Source organism: Ammospiza nelsoni, chromosome 17 (assembly GCF_027579445.1).
Source record: "Ammospiza nelsoni isolate bAmmNel1 chromosome 17, bAmmNel1.pri, whole genome shotgun sequence".
In the NCBI taxonomy this organism is placed as follows: Eukaryota; Metazoa; Chordata; class Aves; order Passeriformes; family Passerellidae; genus Ammospiza; species Ammospiza nelsoni.
In genome coordinates, this window is record NC_080649.1 from 17345159 (window position 1) to 17365604 (window position 20446).

Below are 20446 nucleotides of genomic sequence, written 5' to 3' on the forward strand. Positions count from 1 at the left end.
AAAGTGCAATTGCACAATTCCAGCCAGTCAAGAAGGAAGAATGGGACAGACAAAACACCCTGTACAGATGCCAACCTTCAGCTGGGACTGTGGAGAGTTTGGGTCCTTGCCAATTGGATGTGTGTCCCCAGCTGCAATCTCTGGGCCTGCAGCAGAGTCTCACTCACCTGCCAAAGCAGAAAGCTCAGGCGCTGTGCTCGCAACGGGCTCGTCTGATGCAGAGCTGTCAGAGCAATGTGAGGGCAGAGCCAGCCCAGCTGGGCCCAGGGCTGAGCCCAGCAGAGCCCTGGCAGAGCCCAGAGCAGCCTCAGCACCCGCAGAGCCCGGCTGCAAGGGGAGAAAGCAGAAACCGCCCGTCAGCTGAGGGCTCCTGTGCCCTTGTGCCAAGGCCTGCGGTGCCCAGGCCATGCTGGCTGTGCCCAGAGCTGTGCCCAGAGCTGCCCATCCCTGCTGCCTTTGGCACAGAGCAGGAGGGCAGCACATGTGCCCAGCCTGCAGCCAGCCAGGGCACATCCAGCCCTCAGCAGCTGCCCAGAGCAGGATGCTCCTGTGCTCGCTGCCAGCTCCCAAAAGCTCTGATCCCACCCTGCCAAGCACACAGGGACCCACCTCACGCCAGCCACGGCTGCAAGAAAAGCTGCTCCCAAACCATGGCCTCAGCCTTCTCCAAGGGCACGGCCCATCCATGCCACAGCTGCTCCCAAGCACTTCCCCATCCACACTGGACCACCTCGAATGCTTCCTCTGGAATTACAAACAACACATTATTGAAAAGAGTTTGGAGACAAAAAGGGAAAAAAAGAAAAACGGTAAAAACTCTTATCTCTGTCAGGCCCTTGAGGAAGGCCCAACCCCTACATGGTAGGGAAAAACCCAGCCATGGCTGTGAGAAACCCACACTTTCTCTCTTCCCCCCTGCACTGCCCCCCAAAATCACGGTGACCCCGAAGCAAACAAGGGCAGTGGAGCAGCCCAGCCCTTCCTTGCCTGGACAGCAAAGCAGCTGTGCACAGGTTCTGGAGTCCCACCTCTGCTCCCACAATGGGGTTTGTTTGTGTCGGGCTCGCTGCCTCAGCCCCAGCCCGGGGCACGGTGGGTGCTGGGGGCTGTTGGCAGGGCCAGGAGCCCACTCCCATTTCGTACCCACCCCAGCCCATGCCCCAGCCCTGCCAAAAGCAGCTGGGCAGCCACTGAAGAATGAGTTGCATCTGCCCCAGCAAAGGGGGAGCCTTTGGTTCCCCGCCAGGCTGGGCAATGCCCAAATCTGGCAGAATTTCCCTGGGTGGGGACTCACCTGCAAATTCCCTGTGGAGTTTGGCTTTGAAGAAGGTGCCAGAATCAAAGTCCATCACCTTCAGCCTCCCGTGGCCAGGCTGAGGAAGAGCTTGTCATCCTTGATGTCTCCCTCGCTGTCTCCAGCAGCAGCAGCAGCAGCAGCATCCCCACCCGGTACAGCTTCTCCAGGGGCTCCTTCTCCTTCCCTGGGGGCAGACCAGGCTCTCAGGGCTCTGCCCAGGGCCCCAGCTGTCAGGAAACCAGGACAAGCAAAACCAGCTGGGATGGCGGCCACCAGTGCTGGGCAGAGCAGCTCAGCTCCAGCACAAGGGCTGCGTGTTCCCATCCCATGACCCCGGTGCAGTGACACTGGCAGCACAAAAAGCTCTGGGTTCCTTTGCTTCTGACTGCCAAGGCACATGTGGAGTAGGAACTTACCAGGGCTCTGGATCAAAGTGTGCCTGTGGCTCTCTCCCTTCTTCTATGGCAGAGGAATATCCCACATCCAAGGATCACAGAACAGGTCTTCCAGTGTAGGTCTGTCCAAGGAGTTCACGGATAAACACCACCTGATCAGGTCTTTGCACTCTGGGGAGAAAAAGCAGAAACTGAAGGTCAGCCAGAGAAGGCTCCTGTCTGCTTTGCCCCACTATTCCCATGCCCAGGCCATGCTGGATGTGCTCAGAGCTGGGCCTAAACTTTCCCATCAATTCCCTGTTTTGGAGGAGAGCAGGACATGTGCCACCTCCTCAGCAGCTGCCAGAGCGGGATGCCCACGACCCCGCTGCTGGCTCCCAGCACTGGCATTCCCCCCGTGCCCAGACAAGAGGATCCACCTTGAGAGAGCCGTTGTGGCAGCGGGAGCTGGCCCCAGCTGAGGTTCTGGCCCCTCCTGAAAGGGTGCTCCCCGCAGACCATCTGGTGCAGCAGGATGCCCAGGGACCAGATGGTAGCTGCCTCGCCATGGTACCAGCCAAAGTCGTTCCATTCCGGGGGGCTGTACGACAGTGTTCCTATGGAATACAGATGGAGTTCATCAGGGGGATGCTGCTGCTCCCAGAGCCTGGCCCCAGCATCCCTGCGCCTGCAGGGGCTGCATCAGGGGCACCCAGGGTGACCACTGCCCTCTCGCCAGCACCTGGGACTTGTGCACAAAGTTAGGGTTGGAAAAGAAGCCTGTGGTGCTGGAAGAGGGCAGCCCTGGCTAGGCCCGACCATGACATGCAAAGGAAAAACCCACTCCATGCTGGGGAAAAAACCTGCCCATATCCTCCCTGCCTGCATTGCCCCAAAAATATTATGAAGCCAAGGGAAACAGGGCGAGTGGAGCAGTCCAAGCCCTTCCTCTCATCTGCACACCAAAGTGGCTGGGGCACAGGTTCCGCCCTCCCTCTCTGCTACCCCCACCCACGGTTGCTTTGGTCGGGCTGGCTGCCCCAGCCCAGTCCCAGTCCTGGGCAGAGTGGCTGGCAAAGGCTGCCAGCAGGGCTGGAAGATGGCTGCCCACCCAGCCCCGCTCTAAAGCAACTCAGCTGAAGATTCAGTGCCCTGACTGGCAGCAAAAGGGAGAATCCCCGCTGCCACAGCCAGCTTGGGCTGGGAGATGTTGGGCCATGAGATGTCAGCAGCGGGAGCACAGCCCTGTGTAGGCTCACCTGCAAAGTGAGTGTAGACTGTGTCCTGCAGGTAGGTGCCACAGCCAAAGTCAATCAGTTTGGCCTGCCCGGTGTCCAGGTCAACCAGGATGTTCTCTGGCTTGATGTCCCTGTGCAGGACCCCGCAGCTGGTGCAGTGCCGCACGGCCTCCAGCACCTGGCGGAACAGCTCCCGCGCCTCCTCCTCGGGCAGGAACCGCCGTGCCCGAATGAAACGCTGCAGGTCCTGACACTGCTCTGGCCGCTCCAGCACCATCACGATGCAGTTGGGGAGCTCGAGCCACTCCAGCAGCTGGACCACACCGGGGAAGCCAGTGGACACCTTGGCCAGCAGCACAACCTCCAGGGGTGCGCTGGTGCCGTCGGGCTGCGGAAGGAGCACGACGCCGTCAGTGGGGCCGATGCCGTGCCAGGCCTGGGGAAGCCCTCAGCCAGCCCGGGATGCTCTGCGCCCTGCGCTGGCCCCACGCCCGCTCTCCCTCGGGGCGTCCTGGCGGCTCCCACCGTGCCGGGCCCCGGCTCCTCCCCGGCCGGCAGCCTCGGCTGCTGGCCCCGCTCACTCACCAGCTCGCCCCAGTGCCGGACGCGGTTCCGTGGCACCCTTTTGATGGCCACCTGCAAGCCAAGGGCAGCAGCGGGGTGAGCTCGCCGCCCGCACTGCGAGCCCCATCCTCCGCCCTCCGCCCTCCTCCTCCTCCATCCCCTCCTCCTGCGCCCGCCGCCGGCCCCGCCTCTCACCGGGGCGCCGTCCGAGAGCCGCGTGGCCGCGAAGACTCTGCCGAAGCCGCCGCGCCCCAGCAGCGATCCCAGCCGGTACCGCTCCTGCAGGGCCTCCTGCGCCGTCCCTGCGGGCGGGACGCGGCTGTCAGCGCTCGGCCCGGGGCCAGCAACGGCCCCCGAGCGCCCCTCACCCGCCCCGGGCCGGCCATGCCCGGGCGTCCGCTCCCGGGAATGCGGCACGGGAGGCTCGGGGCCGGCGGCCGCGCTGCCGAGCGGCGGAGCTCGGGCCGGGGAAGCCGCAGTGGAGGCGGCGGGAGCGGCCGCGCCGCGTGTGCGCTCCGCGGGCCCCGGGAGGAGCCGGGGCCGGCGCCGGCGCCGGGGCTGTGGCCGGGGCCGGGGTCGGGGTCGGGTCCGGGGCCGGGCTCGGGCCAGGCGGAGCCGAAGGGCGGCGGTGCCGCCCCCGCCCCAGGCACCGATGCCCGCCCAGCAGCGCCACCGCCAGCACGGCCAGAGCCGGGCGGAGGCGAGACCGCGGCGGGACGGCCGGGGCCGGGCACGGGGCAGCCCCGCCCGGGGCCGGGGGCGGGCCGGGGGCATGGCCCGGCCCTGCAGGGGGGAGGGAGGAGGGGAGAGGAGAGGGACGCCGGACAAGGGACCCCGAGAGAAGGGTGCCCGACAGCGGGAAAGGGAGAGAGAGAGGAAGAAAGAGAGAAGAGAGAGAGTAATCAAAATATCTCTTTGCTGCCGCCGCTGCCGCCGCCGCCACTACTGCTGCCGCCGCTGCCGCCGCTGCAACTGAAGCACCGGGGCCGTTCGTCCCCGTGTCCGTTCCCCGCTCGCCCCACGAGCCCCACGTTCGAGCCCCGCGCGCCCCGGGGACAGCCCCTCCGTCTGCCCAAACACGGGAACTTTGCAGCGCTGAGCCCGGATGCAGAGCCCTGACTCCTGCACGCTGGCACAGCGATCCCCTCGCTCGCTGCTGTGCATTGTCCTTGCTGAGCGTCAAACACTGTCGGGCCACCTTCCCTTGGGGTAGGATTCCTACTTGAGCCCAGCACTGCACTGACACCTCCAGTGTTGCTTTCCTGTAAAAACAGGGGAAGGAAAACTGTGTGTGCCTCATAGTATTTTAGTGTGTCTAAAAATCACTAAGTCACCAATCTTAGAGGTCAGGTGCATCTGGAATTACTGGGATGCAACATAGAAAAAGGGAGCATAGAAATAAATAGAGGAAAACATCTTGGATTGTTTCTTTCATTTTCATTTCCCTTCTGGAAAGCTGTTTCAGTTTTCCAGGAATCTTCTCCTGTCTGCTCTTCCCAAGAATCTCTCATGGAGAACAAGGTCAAGCTTCTGTCACAAGATTTGCCACCGGGAAATTACGGCACTGGTGAAATTTGCATGATGACTGTTTGTGCTGGCTTAGGGCAAATTTTGGGAGGAAATCTCCAAAAACCTGCATCGTTTCATTCGGTCTGTCTAGAAAGCAAGTTCAAGCGGCCCCTCCCCCTACTAGTTCAGGAAAAGACTTCCCTTGAGAAAAGTGAAAAAAACCCCAGTTTATTTAACAAGTAAAGTATTCACAAGCATGAAAAATGAATAATATTAAATAAAACCTCTGACAGTGCTGAAGAGATGGCACATTCAGAAAGTCCTTTTTGTGGGTTGTAGTTGGCTCACTCGGTCTCTTCTAAGTCCCTCTGGTGCTGGAATGCAGCGTCCCAGAGCTTGGTGGGCCACAGGTGTGAGCTGCTGCCGGTGTTTGTCTGGGTTTTCAGTCCAGAGCAGGTTTAAACAATTCCAAGAGAAAGACAAGTCACAGTCCGAGGAACTTCGCTTCCTAAGCTAGCTAAAACCAAATTGCTAGACCTGGGCTGTGAAGGCATCGGGAAATTTCCACATCTGGGCACTGGTGGTCCCAGCAAACACCAGAGCTGGATGATGCTGGTGCCAGAACCTGCAGATTTCCAAATTTTGGCTTTCTGTGCCAGCAAATCGCTGGACTTGGGCTGTGCCAGCACCAGGAAGTTTTCAGATCTGGGCGCTGGCGCTGCCAGCCAACACCAGATCTGGGTGGTGTCATCGCCGGCGACAGAAATCTGCCAGATTTGGGCTCTGCTGGCACTGAGAAATTTCCAAATCTGGGTTCTGGTTACATGAAACACAAGATGTGGGGGTGGTGCCAGAGCCAGTAGCAGGAAGCTGCCACAGGTTTTGGATTTCTGTGCCAGCAAATTGCTGCACTTGGGCTGTGTCAGAATAGGGAAATTTCCAGATCTGAGTACTGGCAGTGGTAACAAACACCAGGTCTGGGCACCTGTATTGGCATCAGGAAATTGCCAGATTTTGGCGTTCTGTGCCAGCAAATTGCTGGACTTGGGCTGTGCCAGCCCTGGGAAATTTCCAGATTTGGGCACTTGCCCAGCAAACACCAGACCTGGGCGGTGCTGGTGGCAGCGCCGGGAAGCTGCTGGGTTCTGGCCTTCTTTCCAGAAAATTGCTGCATTTTTTGCAGCCAGGTTTTGCTGGCACTGAGAAATTGCTAGATGCTAATTTTCTGTGCCAGCAAACTGCTGGAATTAGGCTGTGCAGGCATCTGAACCATTCCCGATCTGGGTACTGGCGGTGTCAGCAAACCCGAGATTGGGTTGCTGTAGGTACCAGGTCTTTGCTTGGTTTTGGCTTTCTTTGCCAGCAAGTTGCTGCACTTGGGCTGTACCAGAATAGGGAAATACCAAGATGTGGGAACTGGCAGTGCCAGCAAACACCACATTTCAGGAAGGATTGGATCTGGACCCGTTCCCTCCCTGCCTCCCTCCTTTAGCAAGGTGCCAGAGTGGCTGGACAGCAGCCAGACAGAAAGGGACCGGGGGGCACTGATGGACAGCAGGCTGGACATGAGCCAGCAGTGTGCCCAGGTGGCCAAGAAGGCCAATGGCTCCTGGCCTGGATCAGGAATGGTGTGGCCAGCAGGAGCAGGGCAGGGATTCTTCCGCTGTGCTCAGCACTGCTTGGGCAGCACCTCGAGTGCTGTGTCCACTTCTGGGCCCCCCAATTCAGGAAGGACATGGAGGGGCTCGAGCGTGTCCAGAGAAAGGCAACAAGGCTGGAGAGGGGTCTGGAGCACAAGAGCTTTGAGGAATGGCTGAGGGAGCTGCTGGGGTTGTTTATCCTGGAGGAGAGGAGGCCCAGGGGAGACAGGACAGTGTCAGGGCACAGGGTGGACTTGATGATCTCCATGGCCTGTTCCACCCTTGCTGCTTCTGGGGCTCTCTGAAACCACCCTTGGAGCAGTTGCAGGACGAGCCCTGGGCCTCCTCTTCAGGAGCTCCAGCAGCCCAGGTCCCTCAGCTTCTCCTGCCAGCCCCAAAGCCCATCCTGTCAGTCCTGCAGAGCCTCTGCAGCTCCTCCTCACTGCCCAGAACAGGGAGCCCCAGAGCCAGACACAGCAGCCCAGATGTGCCCCCCTGGCCTGGGGTGCCGCTGGCAAGGGAGCAGCACCAGGCACTGCAGGAGCCTGCAGACAATTGATCTGAAGGCCAAAGCTCCTTAGCTCCTTCTGAAAGAGCAGGAACAGTTCCTCATTCCAGTGTGGTGGAATGCCGGGCACCGCAGCTCCGGGTGAGGACTGGACACAAGTTTGCTCCCACTGAGTGCTGTGATGGGTTCTGCAGGAGCTCTGGGCTCCTGTGCTTGCCAGGCACAATGAGGAGAGAAGGAGCCAAGTGCATTGATGTGGGAAATGGGTTTGTAGAAAGTTTTTAGGGCCTAATAGAAGGCCCAGAAAGTATGAATCAGTATATAAATCTTGAGACATAAAATGGTAATGTAAGGTTTTCTGTGTTGCTGTTTAGGTGGCCTGGAAAGGCCCAGGGATGGCCTTGGAGAGCCGACGCTTCAAAGGACGAGGAGAGACTTCTGATCTTGTCTCGGTCTTGGTGTTTATTAATTGTTTATCTAAAAGATTTTCTTTCAGCCCGACAGAGGTCTGCACAGCAAGTCAGCCATGGGCACACTCCCCAAGCCCCCGGGCGGTCACTTATCTTTATACCCTAAGTTATGTGTACAATATTTATAATTTTTCTCCAATACTTTCTACTCTTATTAACCGGTGCACTTCTAGTAATGACCAATCCCAAAGTGCCACCACCACCACAGAAGATGGAGGCCAAGAAGAAGAAGAAGAAGGACAGGACACGCCCCAATTCCTCCATCTTACTTCTCTAGACCCCCCTGTACCAAAATCCTAAACCCTGTGTTTTACACTTTAACTAACTTATCCCTTCACCATTCACCCAGTGGAATCCTCCCAGTCCTCATACAGGTCTCATCTCCTGTGTAGGATCAAAATCCTGCCACCAGACACTTCTGGCAACATTCCAGGATTCCCGAGCCCCCCAAGGGTGGTCTCGGCCTCTCTGCACCTCCATCCTGAGGTGCTGAGATCCCACATGGTAACTTAAAAATTTCCATGGAATAGGACAGATATTGTTGAGAGAGGAATGCAGCTGGAAAAAAGTTTCAAAAGATGGCCTTGCAAATAAGATTTTGGAAAAACAGAGCTATGAAAGATGCATTGTAGTGGGACCCACAAAGAGTATTTTTAAATCATTGGCTTTAAGGCATCTACAACATGGCATGGCAAAAGGCTGAAAGACCAAGAAACGCTTATAATGTATTATAATTAGGAAGTAGCTGGCTTCTGATGGTGATGGCATGAATTATAACATCTGTATTGTCTCACCCTTCTCATAAGACTGAAGATTGAATAAAAGTTTTTAAAACACCTCTCAGTTGCCCCATCTCTAGGTCAAGAAAAGAGTATTATCCAACACTCTGACACACCTTTGCCTCGAGCATAGCCCAGCCTGGACCAAACACACTGAAAGGTTTCCCCTTTGGCCCATGTCTCAAAACATCAGGTCTGCTGTTTGACAGCTCAGGTTGGGTTTGTGTCAAGGAGTTCCCTCAGAAATACTGGGTTTGTCTTCCTCTGTGCCTTCCCCTCAGCAGCCTTGGGGATGCTCCTGTGTGAAGCCATCTGTCTCACACAGTTTGAGACAACTTCAAACAGGATATTGTGCAATAAGTCGTCTCCTCTAAAGTGTGCCAACAATCCCTTTCCAGCAATAGGAAATTATTACTAATGGATGGAAGTGGCAAACCCCCAACAGTTTATTATCAAACAGAATCCCCCATGACACGCGTTCCAAGAAGGCGCCGGGGTCTCTCTCGGAAGAACAGGAGCTGTCACGGAGCAGTTCCAGCAGCTGATGGAAGCTCAGGGACTCATCCGGCGTCGGCTTTCTCCCACGGCAGAGCTCCATGGAGCGGGCAGGGCAGTGAAGCAGCTGGGCTGGAGCCCCTCGCTGCCTTGTCTCCCCGGCGTGGCTCAGCCCACAGACTCTCGGGCTGGGAGCGGGGCCGCTCCGCTCCTGCCGGCACCGTGTCCCTGGGCTTGGACAAACAGTTTCCTGCCAGGAGAGCCCTGCACACTGCTCCACAGATCTTTCATAAAGGCCCAAACCAACTCCAAACACTCTGTCTGCAGCAGCTTTACACAAAGGGCTGCAGCAATCCAGGACAGCTGCAAGTGAGTGTCGGAAGGCTCTTGTCTTGTTCCTGACAGCAGAATTCTTGATGATCTGATGCAGTTTTATTCAGATGTAACATGAGAGCTGACTTTTTTTGTTAAAATATTTCATGATGAGTAACAAGCCGTGGGAGCATGAGGTACTGGACTGACATGCAAAAGCATGAGCATATCCTCCAAAGTGGCCAGTTTAATTGTCCATTTTATTACTCTTGTATTTACTCCACACTAATAAGGAAAACCAAGCTTTGCTTGGAGGCAAAACAGGCATGGGATACACTACAGTCCCTTGCAGGTTCAGCAGGGCTGGCAGTGACACAGCAGGCTGTCTGCTTCATTGTGAACCACTACAGAGCTGCATTCCAATCTGGTTTAAGTAGCATGGTATTATTAAGAGTCCCTTTTCTGCATGAGACATAAAAAAGAGATCCCAAATGATCTTCATGCAAGCATGCAGTAAAGAACTGCTCCTGCTATCCTAACAAAGCGTTTGCTCTGGCAATTACACTCTTCACATTCATCTTTTGATGCAGACACTTCAGGTTTTCCCCCACACCCCTGCAAGGCTGGCAGTCGCTATTTCCCATTTCCTGTTCTTCCCTAGAGATGGTGCAGTGGCTGCTTTGAAACAAAAAGCCCTGGGATCTGGACAGCTTGAAGGGGCATGAAATGCTAATTAAGTGCTCATATTGGTAATACCCAGGCCTGCACTGCCCAGTCCTCTGCAGCAGCAGCAGCAGGACCATGCATCATTCCTGTTGGTGGATGTTCATGTTTCTGGTGTGCAAGAGCAATGACTTTGAGGAGGGACAAAAATGCCCCTATTCAAACAGTGGCTGTGCAAGGAGATGTGAAGTTTCACAGCCTTTTCCAGGATATTTTAGAAAGATCTAAGAGAATATTGTGGCATGGAGTAGGTCCTTAATTTTGTCTCCAGAGGAATCCCCAAAGGGCACATTCACTCTGCTGCTGATGGCAACCCCAGAAGCTCATGGACCAATTTTCCCTGCAATGTGCCACCCTGCCTGGGCTTTGCTAGGCCGGGACTAGACCCAGAGCTAAGCAAACACATGCAGCCAGGTGACATTGTGTGACATCAGAAGCTGGCAACCTTGAGGACTTTGCTGTCAAAAGGTTTAAGTTTGCACCGGGCCCAGAAGTGTTTTTCCCTAAGGTAAATCACATTGAAATGTGAAGTTTAAAAGCTTCAAATTACTATGAAAGGAAACTGCAGAATAATTTCTGGAAGGGCAGCATTGTCAATGATCATGCAGCCCACCAACAGCTGGAGCTGAATCCAGAATTGCTTCTTCCGGCTGTGTAGGAATTCATTCCACTGGCAAGCACTGGTCCCTGGGAACAAATGATCCCCTAGCTCTGGGCTGAATGGCGCCCAGGCTGCAGTGCAGATTTGAGGAACCCTTGTCACTTGTTATTGGCCTCCCAGGGCACTCATCCTTCTGCAAACAAGGTGCAAACAACACAGCTGCACTGCTGTCCCGGGTAAATATACATACAGGTGACTTTGCCAAAGCAGTGCATCATTTCCCAGTGAAATACATGACCTCTTCTTACCTATGGAATTGTGATTGAAGACACCTGTGAGCCAGATCTGTGGGAGATTGCAAAGGAGCAAAGCTTTGGGATTTGGGCACACTGCTCTTGGTTTCTTTGCTCAGGCCTTTAGTGAGCACAGAACACACCTAGGTAGGAAACCTTTGACTAGACAGGATCTTTTGGATCCATTGTCCCCCAAACATGTCAATGTGTGGCCCTGTTACAATGACAAGTTTAAAACGGCAGCACAAATGACACAATGAAAACATGGCCAAAGAGGAAGAGGAGAGGCCCAATGAGGAAAGGATGTGGTGAGACACTGGCACACTGAATGAGCTGCACTCCCATAATCTCTAGGCTAGCAGGTCCTGGTCTCACATTCTCCTCTTGGTTTATTTAAATGTTACTTATTTTTTACTTTTTTTTCATCATCAAAATAAAATATATACAATTAAAAGTGTGTCATCAAATTTTAAAGATACAATCAAAACACATTAATTCAGAACTGTATCTAAAGATCAGAACATATGTACAGCTGTAACTATGAAGCCTAAGACATCAATCCTATTCTTCAAACACTCTTCATACAGCCGGCAGCTTCTTCCTGAGCTGGGAGGAAAGAGAGCTCTTCTGGACGGGAGGCGAGGACTTTGTGGGTGAGAGAATATCAGAAGTGTCCAGAGAAAACTTTTCGGTAAGACTGTAACCAGCCAGATGTGCAAAATGGAGACACAAAGTTTAACAGAGAGGCAAAGTTTAGCAGAGGCCACCATGCAAACCTAAAGCATCTGAAGCTCTGTATTTCATGGGACACATTTCCTGGAGATGTGTAAACAGCTGCACAGGGAAACATGCTCCTGCTGGCAGACACTGAGGCAGGCCAGGGCAAACCCTGAGCCACTTGCCCAGAGCTGGCACAGGCACAGCCTGGCCTCTGGGCTGCCCTGGGACAGCAGGGAGCCCAGAGCCCTGTGCTCCCCAGGAATGGCTCAGCTGCACAGGCACCCTCCTGCTCCTCTGCCTGCCCCACAGCTCAGCAGCCCCACAGCTCCAGGGGCACTGGCAGCAGCACAGCTCATTGCAGGGGCACATGCAGGGCGCAGCTGTTCCCTGGCAATGTGCACAGCCTCTCTGGGCTGCCACAAGACCCTTCCTGCCAGCAGAGATTGGCCCAGCTCCCCCCTCACCTCTGTGTGAGGCTGAGCCATGATTGCCTTCACCTTGTCCTCCATCTGGAGTTGCTCCAGGCCCCCCATGCCATGACTAGGAAATGTGATGGAGAGAGCAGGGGCAGATGCACACCCTTCCTTAGGATTTTGTCATTTTTGGCACAGCTCAAAAGGCAAATCCAGAGGTGTCCAACTCAGCGCTTCCTCAGCTTTCTGGAGAACATCTCGCCTTCACCAGCCCAGCATTTTGGAGAGGTTTTCCCGCACATGTGGAGGCTTGCTGGCAGCACATTCCTTCAGCTGGGTGCCCATCACCTTGCAGAGGGCAGAGGCCAGCTTGGTGGCCACGGTGCGGACGTTGGCGCTCCGCACAGGCAGCGCCTTGTTCTCCAGGCAGGACCAGAGCACGGGCAGGGCGTCGCGCTGGGCGACTTCAGGGCTCCTGGCATGAACCCCCTGCACAAGCACTGCCGGGACAGAGACACAGCTCCTTACCCACCAGCCTCACTGCATCCCAGAGCAAAAAGGAAGAGCCCCATACTTGGGTCACAGAAAGGCACTGAGTCAGGCAGTTCCTCACAGAGCAGCTGGGGTGGAGAAAGTGGAAACTCCCCTTGAAGACCTGCCTCTTCAACAGTCCATTTTTCAGGCATATTTCCCCAGTGCAGCATTCTCAGAGCTGACATAAATCTCTGTGGCAAAGGAATTTACAGCAGCCCTTGCCTATGTAGTTAATTGCTGTGGCCATCTTGCCCCACGCAAAACAACATGTGGAACAAGGCATCATTGACAGCTGGGTTTATACCTGTTTGTTCTAAAGAAATGAACTTGGTGAATCACAAGTTCCCCTTTGAACATAGAAGACAAAGAAGAAAAGTGGAAAATAGGCAGCTAATGCCTCTGATGTAGAGCCTCCCAGGTGGCTGCTCTGCAGAAGCTCTGATGGGTCAGTGTCCCTTCATGCCAACACCAAAGCTGTTCATTTGGGAAGTCAGACGGGGCCCAAGCAAACTCCAAACCCCATTTGCCTCTGAAGTGTAGCAGAGCTGTAGCCCAGGACTTGCTCTTCAGACAAGCAGCACAGAGCCAAGGGCTCCTGGGACTGTTGGGAAATGCTGATCCCATTCCAGCCTGTTGGGGATGGTGCATAAGGACTGCACCTGCACAGCCTCTGGCGGGTGTCAGCTGCAGTGTTCCACAGACAAGAGCAGCTGCCAAGGCACTCAGCGCTCTCTTGTGCAGGAGAGACAGAGACGAAGCTGAGGAGAGTCCCTGCCAGGGCTCAGCCTTACCCAAATGAGCAATGGATTCTCCCAGTGCTTTCACAGCTGCCCCACGAACCCTGGCATCCTTTGAGTTCAGGTTCTTTGTTATTCTTTCCACCAAACCAATGATCACCGGGTTCAAGGCATCTTTCAGGGCTCCTGTGATTTCAGCCAGCACGTCCAGCACCCTCTGCTGCACTTTCTCGTGGCTGCCAGATATTCTCAGGACAAAATAATCAAAAAGCTGTGAAGAGAACAAGCAATGTGAAAGCTGGATTCAAATGTCCTTGTTTGAAGAGTGGCTGTAGCAGTCAGCAATGTCAAAGATGAAAGTGATCCTTTCTGTCAGGGCAGCACTCGCTTGCACAATTTCACTGTTTTCATGTGGGCCACTCACTGGAATGGTGGCACAACCTCATGCTGGTTGAAAGATTTTCTTCTGATTTTAAGAGGTTTGGCTGGGACAGAATAGTTCCTATGGTATTTCTCTCCATCTATAAATCATTAAATCAATTCCATTTATTAATGCTAAAGACTACCTTTGCTTTGAATGGAAGCAGATGTTTACAATGCCTGGTTTTCTATACAGTTGCCTCAAGTACTGAAGGCAATTATGATTTTGCCAAAACTATGGCTGGAGGAGATCTAAGTTTTATTTTGTTTTTCTCAGAACCTGTGTCTGGAGAAGTGCAGGGCTTGGATCAACTCTTCTAGGATCCAGACCATTTCTCTAAGTAACAGGTGGACTTCTGAAATGTCATGTGCTGTACAGCTTTCATTAGAGCAGGTTCAGTCCTTTGACAGCCACATTGTCAGGCACCTTTTCCTGGAAAAGGGGAAAAAGCAGCTACTGGGAGGAGAAGGCAGAGATGAGTCCTTAGCTGTTTTCCTCCTTTTCCAAAGAGAAAAACAGACCCTCAAGAAGGGTGAGCACTGTCTTTACCAAGAGGAATAGGAACAAGGATGGAAATGAGTAGCCAGAGCTGTGCCTGTGTAAGACAAGATGGAGTATATAGAAGTATTCTTAAATGAAACAACTGGGTTTAAACCAACCCAGCCTGATACTTCTCTTCCCTGTGCAAACCCATTTTTGGTCTAGAGAACAATTGCCATGCTTTCAGGGGCTGGATTCCCTTCACTTAACCCAACTGGAAGTAGGAGACAGCAGCAGTTACAACAGCAGAAAATTCTGCCATCATCAGATGAACAGCATCAATAGGCACCTGCCAGACAAATACAGCTGGACTGAAATAACTTGTCCTGAAGCCTGGACCTGAATTACATTTGTCTGAGTGAGAGGGACCAGCGTGTCCCAAACAGCCAGGACAGAGTGCCAAGACACACTGAATTAACTTTGCTGCTACACGTTTAGGAAAGGAGCTAAAGGAAAGGAGCAGCGAAGATACCCCACATACTTGGGCAATGTTGGTGGAGATGAGCTGGGGGCTGGTTTTGCACAGGTCTTGGAGGAGTTCCACTCCTTCCATCCTTGTCTGAAACCCCTTGGCTTCCAGGAGATGGTGAAGCTTCTGGAGCAGCTCTGTTTCTTCCACAGCTGGAGGTGTCGTGACCTGGGCTTGTGCACGGGGTAGGAGGTGTCCATCAGAGGGAGATTTCACCCTGGAAAATAAAACCAAATGAGGGCCTCGTGGTGATAATTATCATAGCATGGCATCCCCATAGTGGAAATAATTAGCATTGACTCCATGATTCCAGAAGGCTGATCAATCAATTTATTATACTGTACTGTACTATACTATACTATACTATACTATACTATACTATACTGAAACTCATTGCCCTCACAGACAGTCTGATACAGACAGACCAGATTGGGCAATTGAATCCAAAACACCATCACCAGTGGCCAATTAAGAAATTACCCTTTGGAAAACAAATCTCCATAACACATTCCACATGTTCACAACAACAGGTACAGCAAGTAAGGATAAGAATTGTTTCTCATTCTTTTCTCTGATCTTTTCACAGCCTTCCCCAGAAAAATGCCTGGGAAAGTCGTGCCTGCTGCTCTCTATGGAGACAGCTGCAGCCACAGACAATACCTGCAGTTAATTGTGAGCAAAACATCTTGAGCAGCTTTCCTAATTATGTGATTTCAAGCAGAAAAATCATGAAGGTCTGTAGAACAATGTGGACCTCATGACAATCATTACAGGAGACAATCTGCAGGTAAGAATCTTGCCAGTGCTCACTCAGGAAAGCCAAGGATGAGATGCATCTGATCTATCTTCAGATGGCTGCCAGGGCACACAGGTCACTTTGCTTTGTGGAAAAGAGAGACACTACTGCCAAGTTTAAATGCCTCCTCATATGGGACGTGTGTGTCTTAGAAAAAGGGAACTCATCACTCTGGAGAAGTGTCTCTGCAACCAGGCATGACAATCTGGAAAAGTAGCTCAGATGCATCTGAACAGATGAATAGGGCCATATTTGAAGGATTCAGAAAATCAGTAAGGGAGATAAAAACAGAAGCCAGACATCCCAGAACTACACTCACATTTCATTTGCTTCCCTAGAGACCAGATGCACAGCTTCACAACCCCACTGGGAACAATTCTCCTGATCAACCTGTCTCTTCCATGAGCACAGGAAGATGCCAGCTGTGCTACTGAGGCATGTGGTCACTTTCCTGCCACTGCTGAGCAGGACAGAGCTAAATAAATCCCCTCTGCTATCAGAGGAGAACAGGTACAAGCAGCTCTGCAGCTGCCATGAAGAGACAGCAAGGAGCAAATTCCTGTCTTAAATGCTGATTGCAGCACAGGGGGAAATAAACCAAACATGCTGTCCATCAAGCAGATTACATGAAGGACAGGAATATCAAGACAAAAAGTTCACATTCAGACACCTGTTGACTCAAGTTGTTCAGGAATTGCCTTGCTCCTTACTACTCAAACTTGGCACTGTTTGAGGGTAAGGAAACCACGATTCCTCCAGGCCAAACCACATGGATGAGAACTGCATCTTTGTGAAACGGCATCTTGCTTCCAGACTGAGATTTCTCATCAAAACACCCATCTGAAAAAGACTCCACTCAGATGAAAAAAAAAAAGCCCTGTTTGAATTTACTTGTCCCAAGTCAGGCAGCAGAAACTTGGCTCTCTCCCAGCCTCCACAACACTGCCCTTGCCACTGCACTGGATCGTCTGAGCTGCCACCAATGGGTGTCTGTTTGTCTCTCCATTTTTGTGGAAACCCCTCCAGAGAAGTTGTGTTCAGCACAATGCACAAGTAGACATTTTTTATCCTAGAGCATTTGTAGGGAAAGGAAACAATCTGTGGCATTGGTCATCTCTGCCAGACAGTTTTTCCTGAGGAAGAGGCATGTAAAGCTTGTCATGTGCTTTGTCACATCTGACAAAAGTGCTCAGCACCGTTTGCCAGCAGACAATGTGGCCTGGGGCTCCTCTGAGCCATCGTTCCTCTCCTTCACCGGCTCCTTGACAGATGGGCCTTCAGCCTTCTGGTTTTCCATGCCCTACAAAGACACAGAGAAACCCCATCAATCTTTAGAATATAAAACAGGAAATTCCCCGTTGAAAACAAAAGTTAGAACCAGGATCACTGCTACCAAGGCCTAGGGAAACATTTCCTAACTTACAAATGGAAACAGACCAGAGATTCAGTGATGCCAACTGTTTGTTTTCAATAGCCCAAGGCAGGTTATGGGTGCTGCCACACTGAGCAGCAGTCTAAAATCCCAAATTCCTTAGTCTTGAGCATAAATGGGAATAATGCAAACTGGCAGGCAACGAGTGTTCGTGAAGGAAGCAGCAGAACAAACTGGACTCTTTGGGGGTCAGCCCATTGTGTTGGAAGTCGATTTGGTTCAACACTCACTCTCCCTGTGCCTGCACAAAGGCAGGCTCCCTTCTGTATCGTCAATAAAAAATATAAAATCCTCCCATCAAACAAACAAAGGATTTTTCACTGGATGCTGCTGAATTCACCAAGCTTCTTCCAGCTCCACAGGGCTTGACACCAGGGCAGTATTCCCAAAAGACAGACAGTAATTGCAGTAACTAGGATTGACCTGGACATCTTTTGTAAATTTGGGAATTTTCTTGGCACTACTACTTCCAGTGTCCTTTGCAAAGACTGTTACCTTCAGAAGCACAATTCTCACTTAATTGCTTTACAGGGGGCAGAGTAGGGAGAGCATGGTGGGGGCTTACACTTACGTGTAAATCCATTTTCTCCTCTTTCCCTTTCCTCTTTGTGACCAGTATTGAAAATATTCAAAACCCCACTTTTCCCTAGTAATATCAGTTCCTTTGTGGTCTGCAGATGACCAGGCTGAGGATTAACAGCTCATTCCCAGGAGCAAAATGATTCAGCAGAAGAGGATGAGCTAAAGACAGATTGGGTATGTTTGATCTCATATTAGCAGTGGCAATACTTGCACAAAGGAGACATTTCTCCTGCCAAGCACTTACTTTTTCTTAATTCTTGTCAGGATATCTTCCAGGTCACAGGGGGGAAAGAGATTGTTCCAAAAGCATTTTAAATTGTTGAAGACTGAGCAACATCTTCAGCATCTCCTGTCCATAATGCCTAAGGAAGGAAGGAATGAAGGAAGGAAAAAAACAAAAGAAAAGTGAACAAACAAAGGAAGAGTGTTAACAGAAGAGGGCTGATACCTTAAACTCATCAGGTGCAATCCTTACACGAGAAGGCATTACCTACTCAGCAAAGAGGGAGATTTACCTCACTTGACACTGCACAGTGCTGTCAGCTGAACACAAGAGGCAAGAGGAGAATGTGGGGCAACAGAAAAATACCATTTCACTCTGAAACTGGGGATGTGCTTCTGTGGCATCAAAGGATCCCAGGAAACAAGCAAAACACATCTGCTTTGTTGTCAGAGCCTGTTAGCAGTGTCTTGCTGCCATTGCACAATAATTTGCCTTTCTTTAACTGGCGGGGAAGCCAGGACAAAACACCTCATGCATCCTATTGATTGTTCTATACTATGGGTATGCACAGGGGCAGCTAGTTGCTCTGGTGTTCTTGGCAGCTATTCATGGGAATTTCATCACCAAAGGAAGGGAATTTTGGTGGTTTGGGTTGATTTTGCCACTAGGAAACCACAGTTTTCTTCAAGAAAAAATGTGGAGCTCACTGAGCCACAGATAACAGCGTTCTAAAAATCTTCAGAACAAGTTTAGAAAGACTGAATATGTTGGCTAAAGACCCCTGAAATATTTCTAGGAAAGTCTGAAGTTAATGAGAAATGGATGTTTGGGATCCTTCAGTGATGAACATTAGCCAACACTTTGGCTTTGTGTTGTGCACCTAAGGCCAAACAAAAGTGTTGGACTGGGTGATCTGAGCTCTTTTGATCTCAGTAAAGAATCCTTCAAGCCACAGGAAAAAGGTGGCAATGCTCCTTTTTGCTGGCCAACCTCAGGTCTCCCAGCACAGCCATTTGCCCAGGCAGCCCAGAGCAGTGGTCACAGTGCCAAGGCTGACAGAGCTCAAGAAGAGTTTGGACAATGCTCTCAAGCACATGGAGCGACTCTTGGGGTCACTGCACATGGCCAGGAGATGGACTCGATGAACCTGATGGGCCCTTCCAACTCAGCATATTCCATGGTTCTATGACCCTTATTCACACCGTGAGGTAACTTCATATTCCCTTTAGTTTCCACTCTTGTGTGGTTTCACCTTTACAGCCAGACACAAAACGGCTTTCCTGTTTTGGGAGGTGAAATGAAGATCATTACTTGTGTCCTTGTGGCAGTCCTGAGCAAGCTTCCCTGCCACGTGTGGCAGCCTCTCAGCCCTGGGGGTGCCTGCGAGCTGGGTGACTCCAATTCTCTCCACCAGGGACAGGAGGAGTTGGGCCGCACACTCGCGCACCGGGGCGGGGCGGCTGCTGGGGAGGAGAGAGCAAACCCTGGGCACAGGGACAAGGAGCAGCGGCAGCGCCGGCCTTGGCCAGAGCTGCTCCCTGCCCTTGCTGGGGGAAGGAGCCCGGGCTCTCCCTGCGCCTTCAGACACCTGCACAAGGCTCTGTCCTCAGCTGAACACAAAGGTAGCATTGCACACTAGGCCTGCCTGCACGGAAGAGGGAGGAATTCAGTCTCCCTGCACTGTCTGATACTCAGTTTCTTTCACAGTATTTACTCGGAGAAAGATTAAAGAAATAGATGACATATGAATAATTTAGAAATTATGGACAATTGATGCTGACCCATCAGAGGGCACCCAGCACACAGAGCTACAGCAGGACTGAGGCTCTTTCCACCCATTTATCCCCAAATCTGCAGACCTTTGGAAAACAACAAATGCAGGGAAAACACGTGGTGGGCTGTGAAGTTGCAGAATATCCAGCAATGCAGCCTGTTTCTTCTGTGGGGCTTGGCAATGGATCTATCTGAATGTTTTACCCCATTGCAAAGCTGAGGAAAGGGGGGCAGGCAGTTTAGCCAGGCCGTCCTGTTCTAGAGAGTGTCTCTTGGGAACTATCAGGCCCAGCACCAACATTTAAGGCAGCATTTGCTTCAACTGTCCCATGGCTGTCAGCCTGTGGAGGTGCCTGTAAAGTGATTCATCTTCTCAAGGCTAACATGAAACATCAGTTTGCATAGAAAGTAGAGCTCTAAGCCAGGACAGTCACACAAGACTCCTTTGGCAGGAGCTGCACCTGCTGTGCAGGCTGTGCCACACCCAGCAGATTGTCCCCCATGTGCTCCACGCCCCAGCAAGGACCCTCCTCATTTCCCAAGTTAGTGGCATCATGAGGAGACGTGGTTTTCCCAGGGCCTCTGTGGTTAGAACTGTGAAATACCAAACACTGCTCACAGCTGCAATTGCAATTGCCCCTCTGCCCACAAAAGCACAAGGCTCTATCCTTGGCCTTTGCAGGCTCTTTCCCTTCCCAATCAGTCACCACATCTAGGAAAATCTGACAGACTGGGAGAACTCCAGGAAGCAGCAGGAAGCTGAGTCAGAGGAGCTTTAGTTTGGATATCAGGAAAAAGGGTTTTTCACCCAGAGGGTGGTTGGGCACTGGAACAGGCTCCCCAGGGCAGTGGTCACAGCAACAAGCCTGACACGGCTGAAGGAGCATTTGGACAGCAATCTCAGGCACTTGGTGTGACCCTTGGGCTGTTCTGGGCAAGGCCAGGAGCTGGACTCCATGGTCCTGATGGGCCCCTTCCAACTCCCCATATTCTACACTTCTGT

The 20446-nt window shown here is 52.3% G+C and overlaps 1 protein-coding gene across 1 annotated transcript; it reads right to left on the reverse strand.

The window, feature by feature from the left end:
* Positions 1 to 1756: 1756 nt before the first annotated feature.
* Positions 1757 to 14721, reverse strand: LOC132080782 (serine/threonine-protein kinase pim-2-like). Its single transcript, XM_059484063.1, has 8 exons — positions 14650 to 14721; positions 13311 to 13478; positions 12285 to 12392; positions 3669 to 4256; positions 3495 to 3545; positions 2931 to 3297; positions 2112 to 2288; positions 1757 to 1863 (listed from the first exon to the last, which is right to left on the reverse strand). Exons 1-8 carry the CDS (start codon positions 14719 to 14721, stop codon positions 1757 to 1759), a joined length of 1638 nt encoding a protein of 545 aa, XP_059340046.1.
* Between the last annotated feature and the right edge of the window lie 5725 nt (positions 14722 to 20446).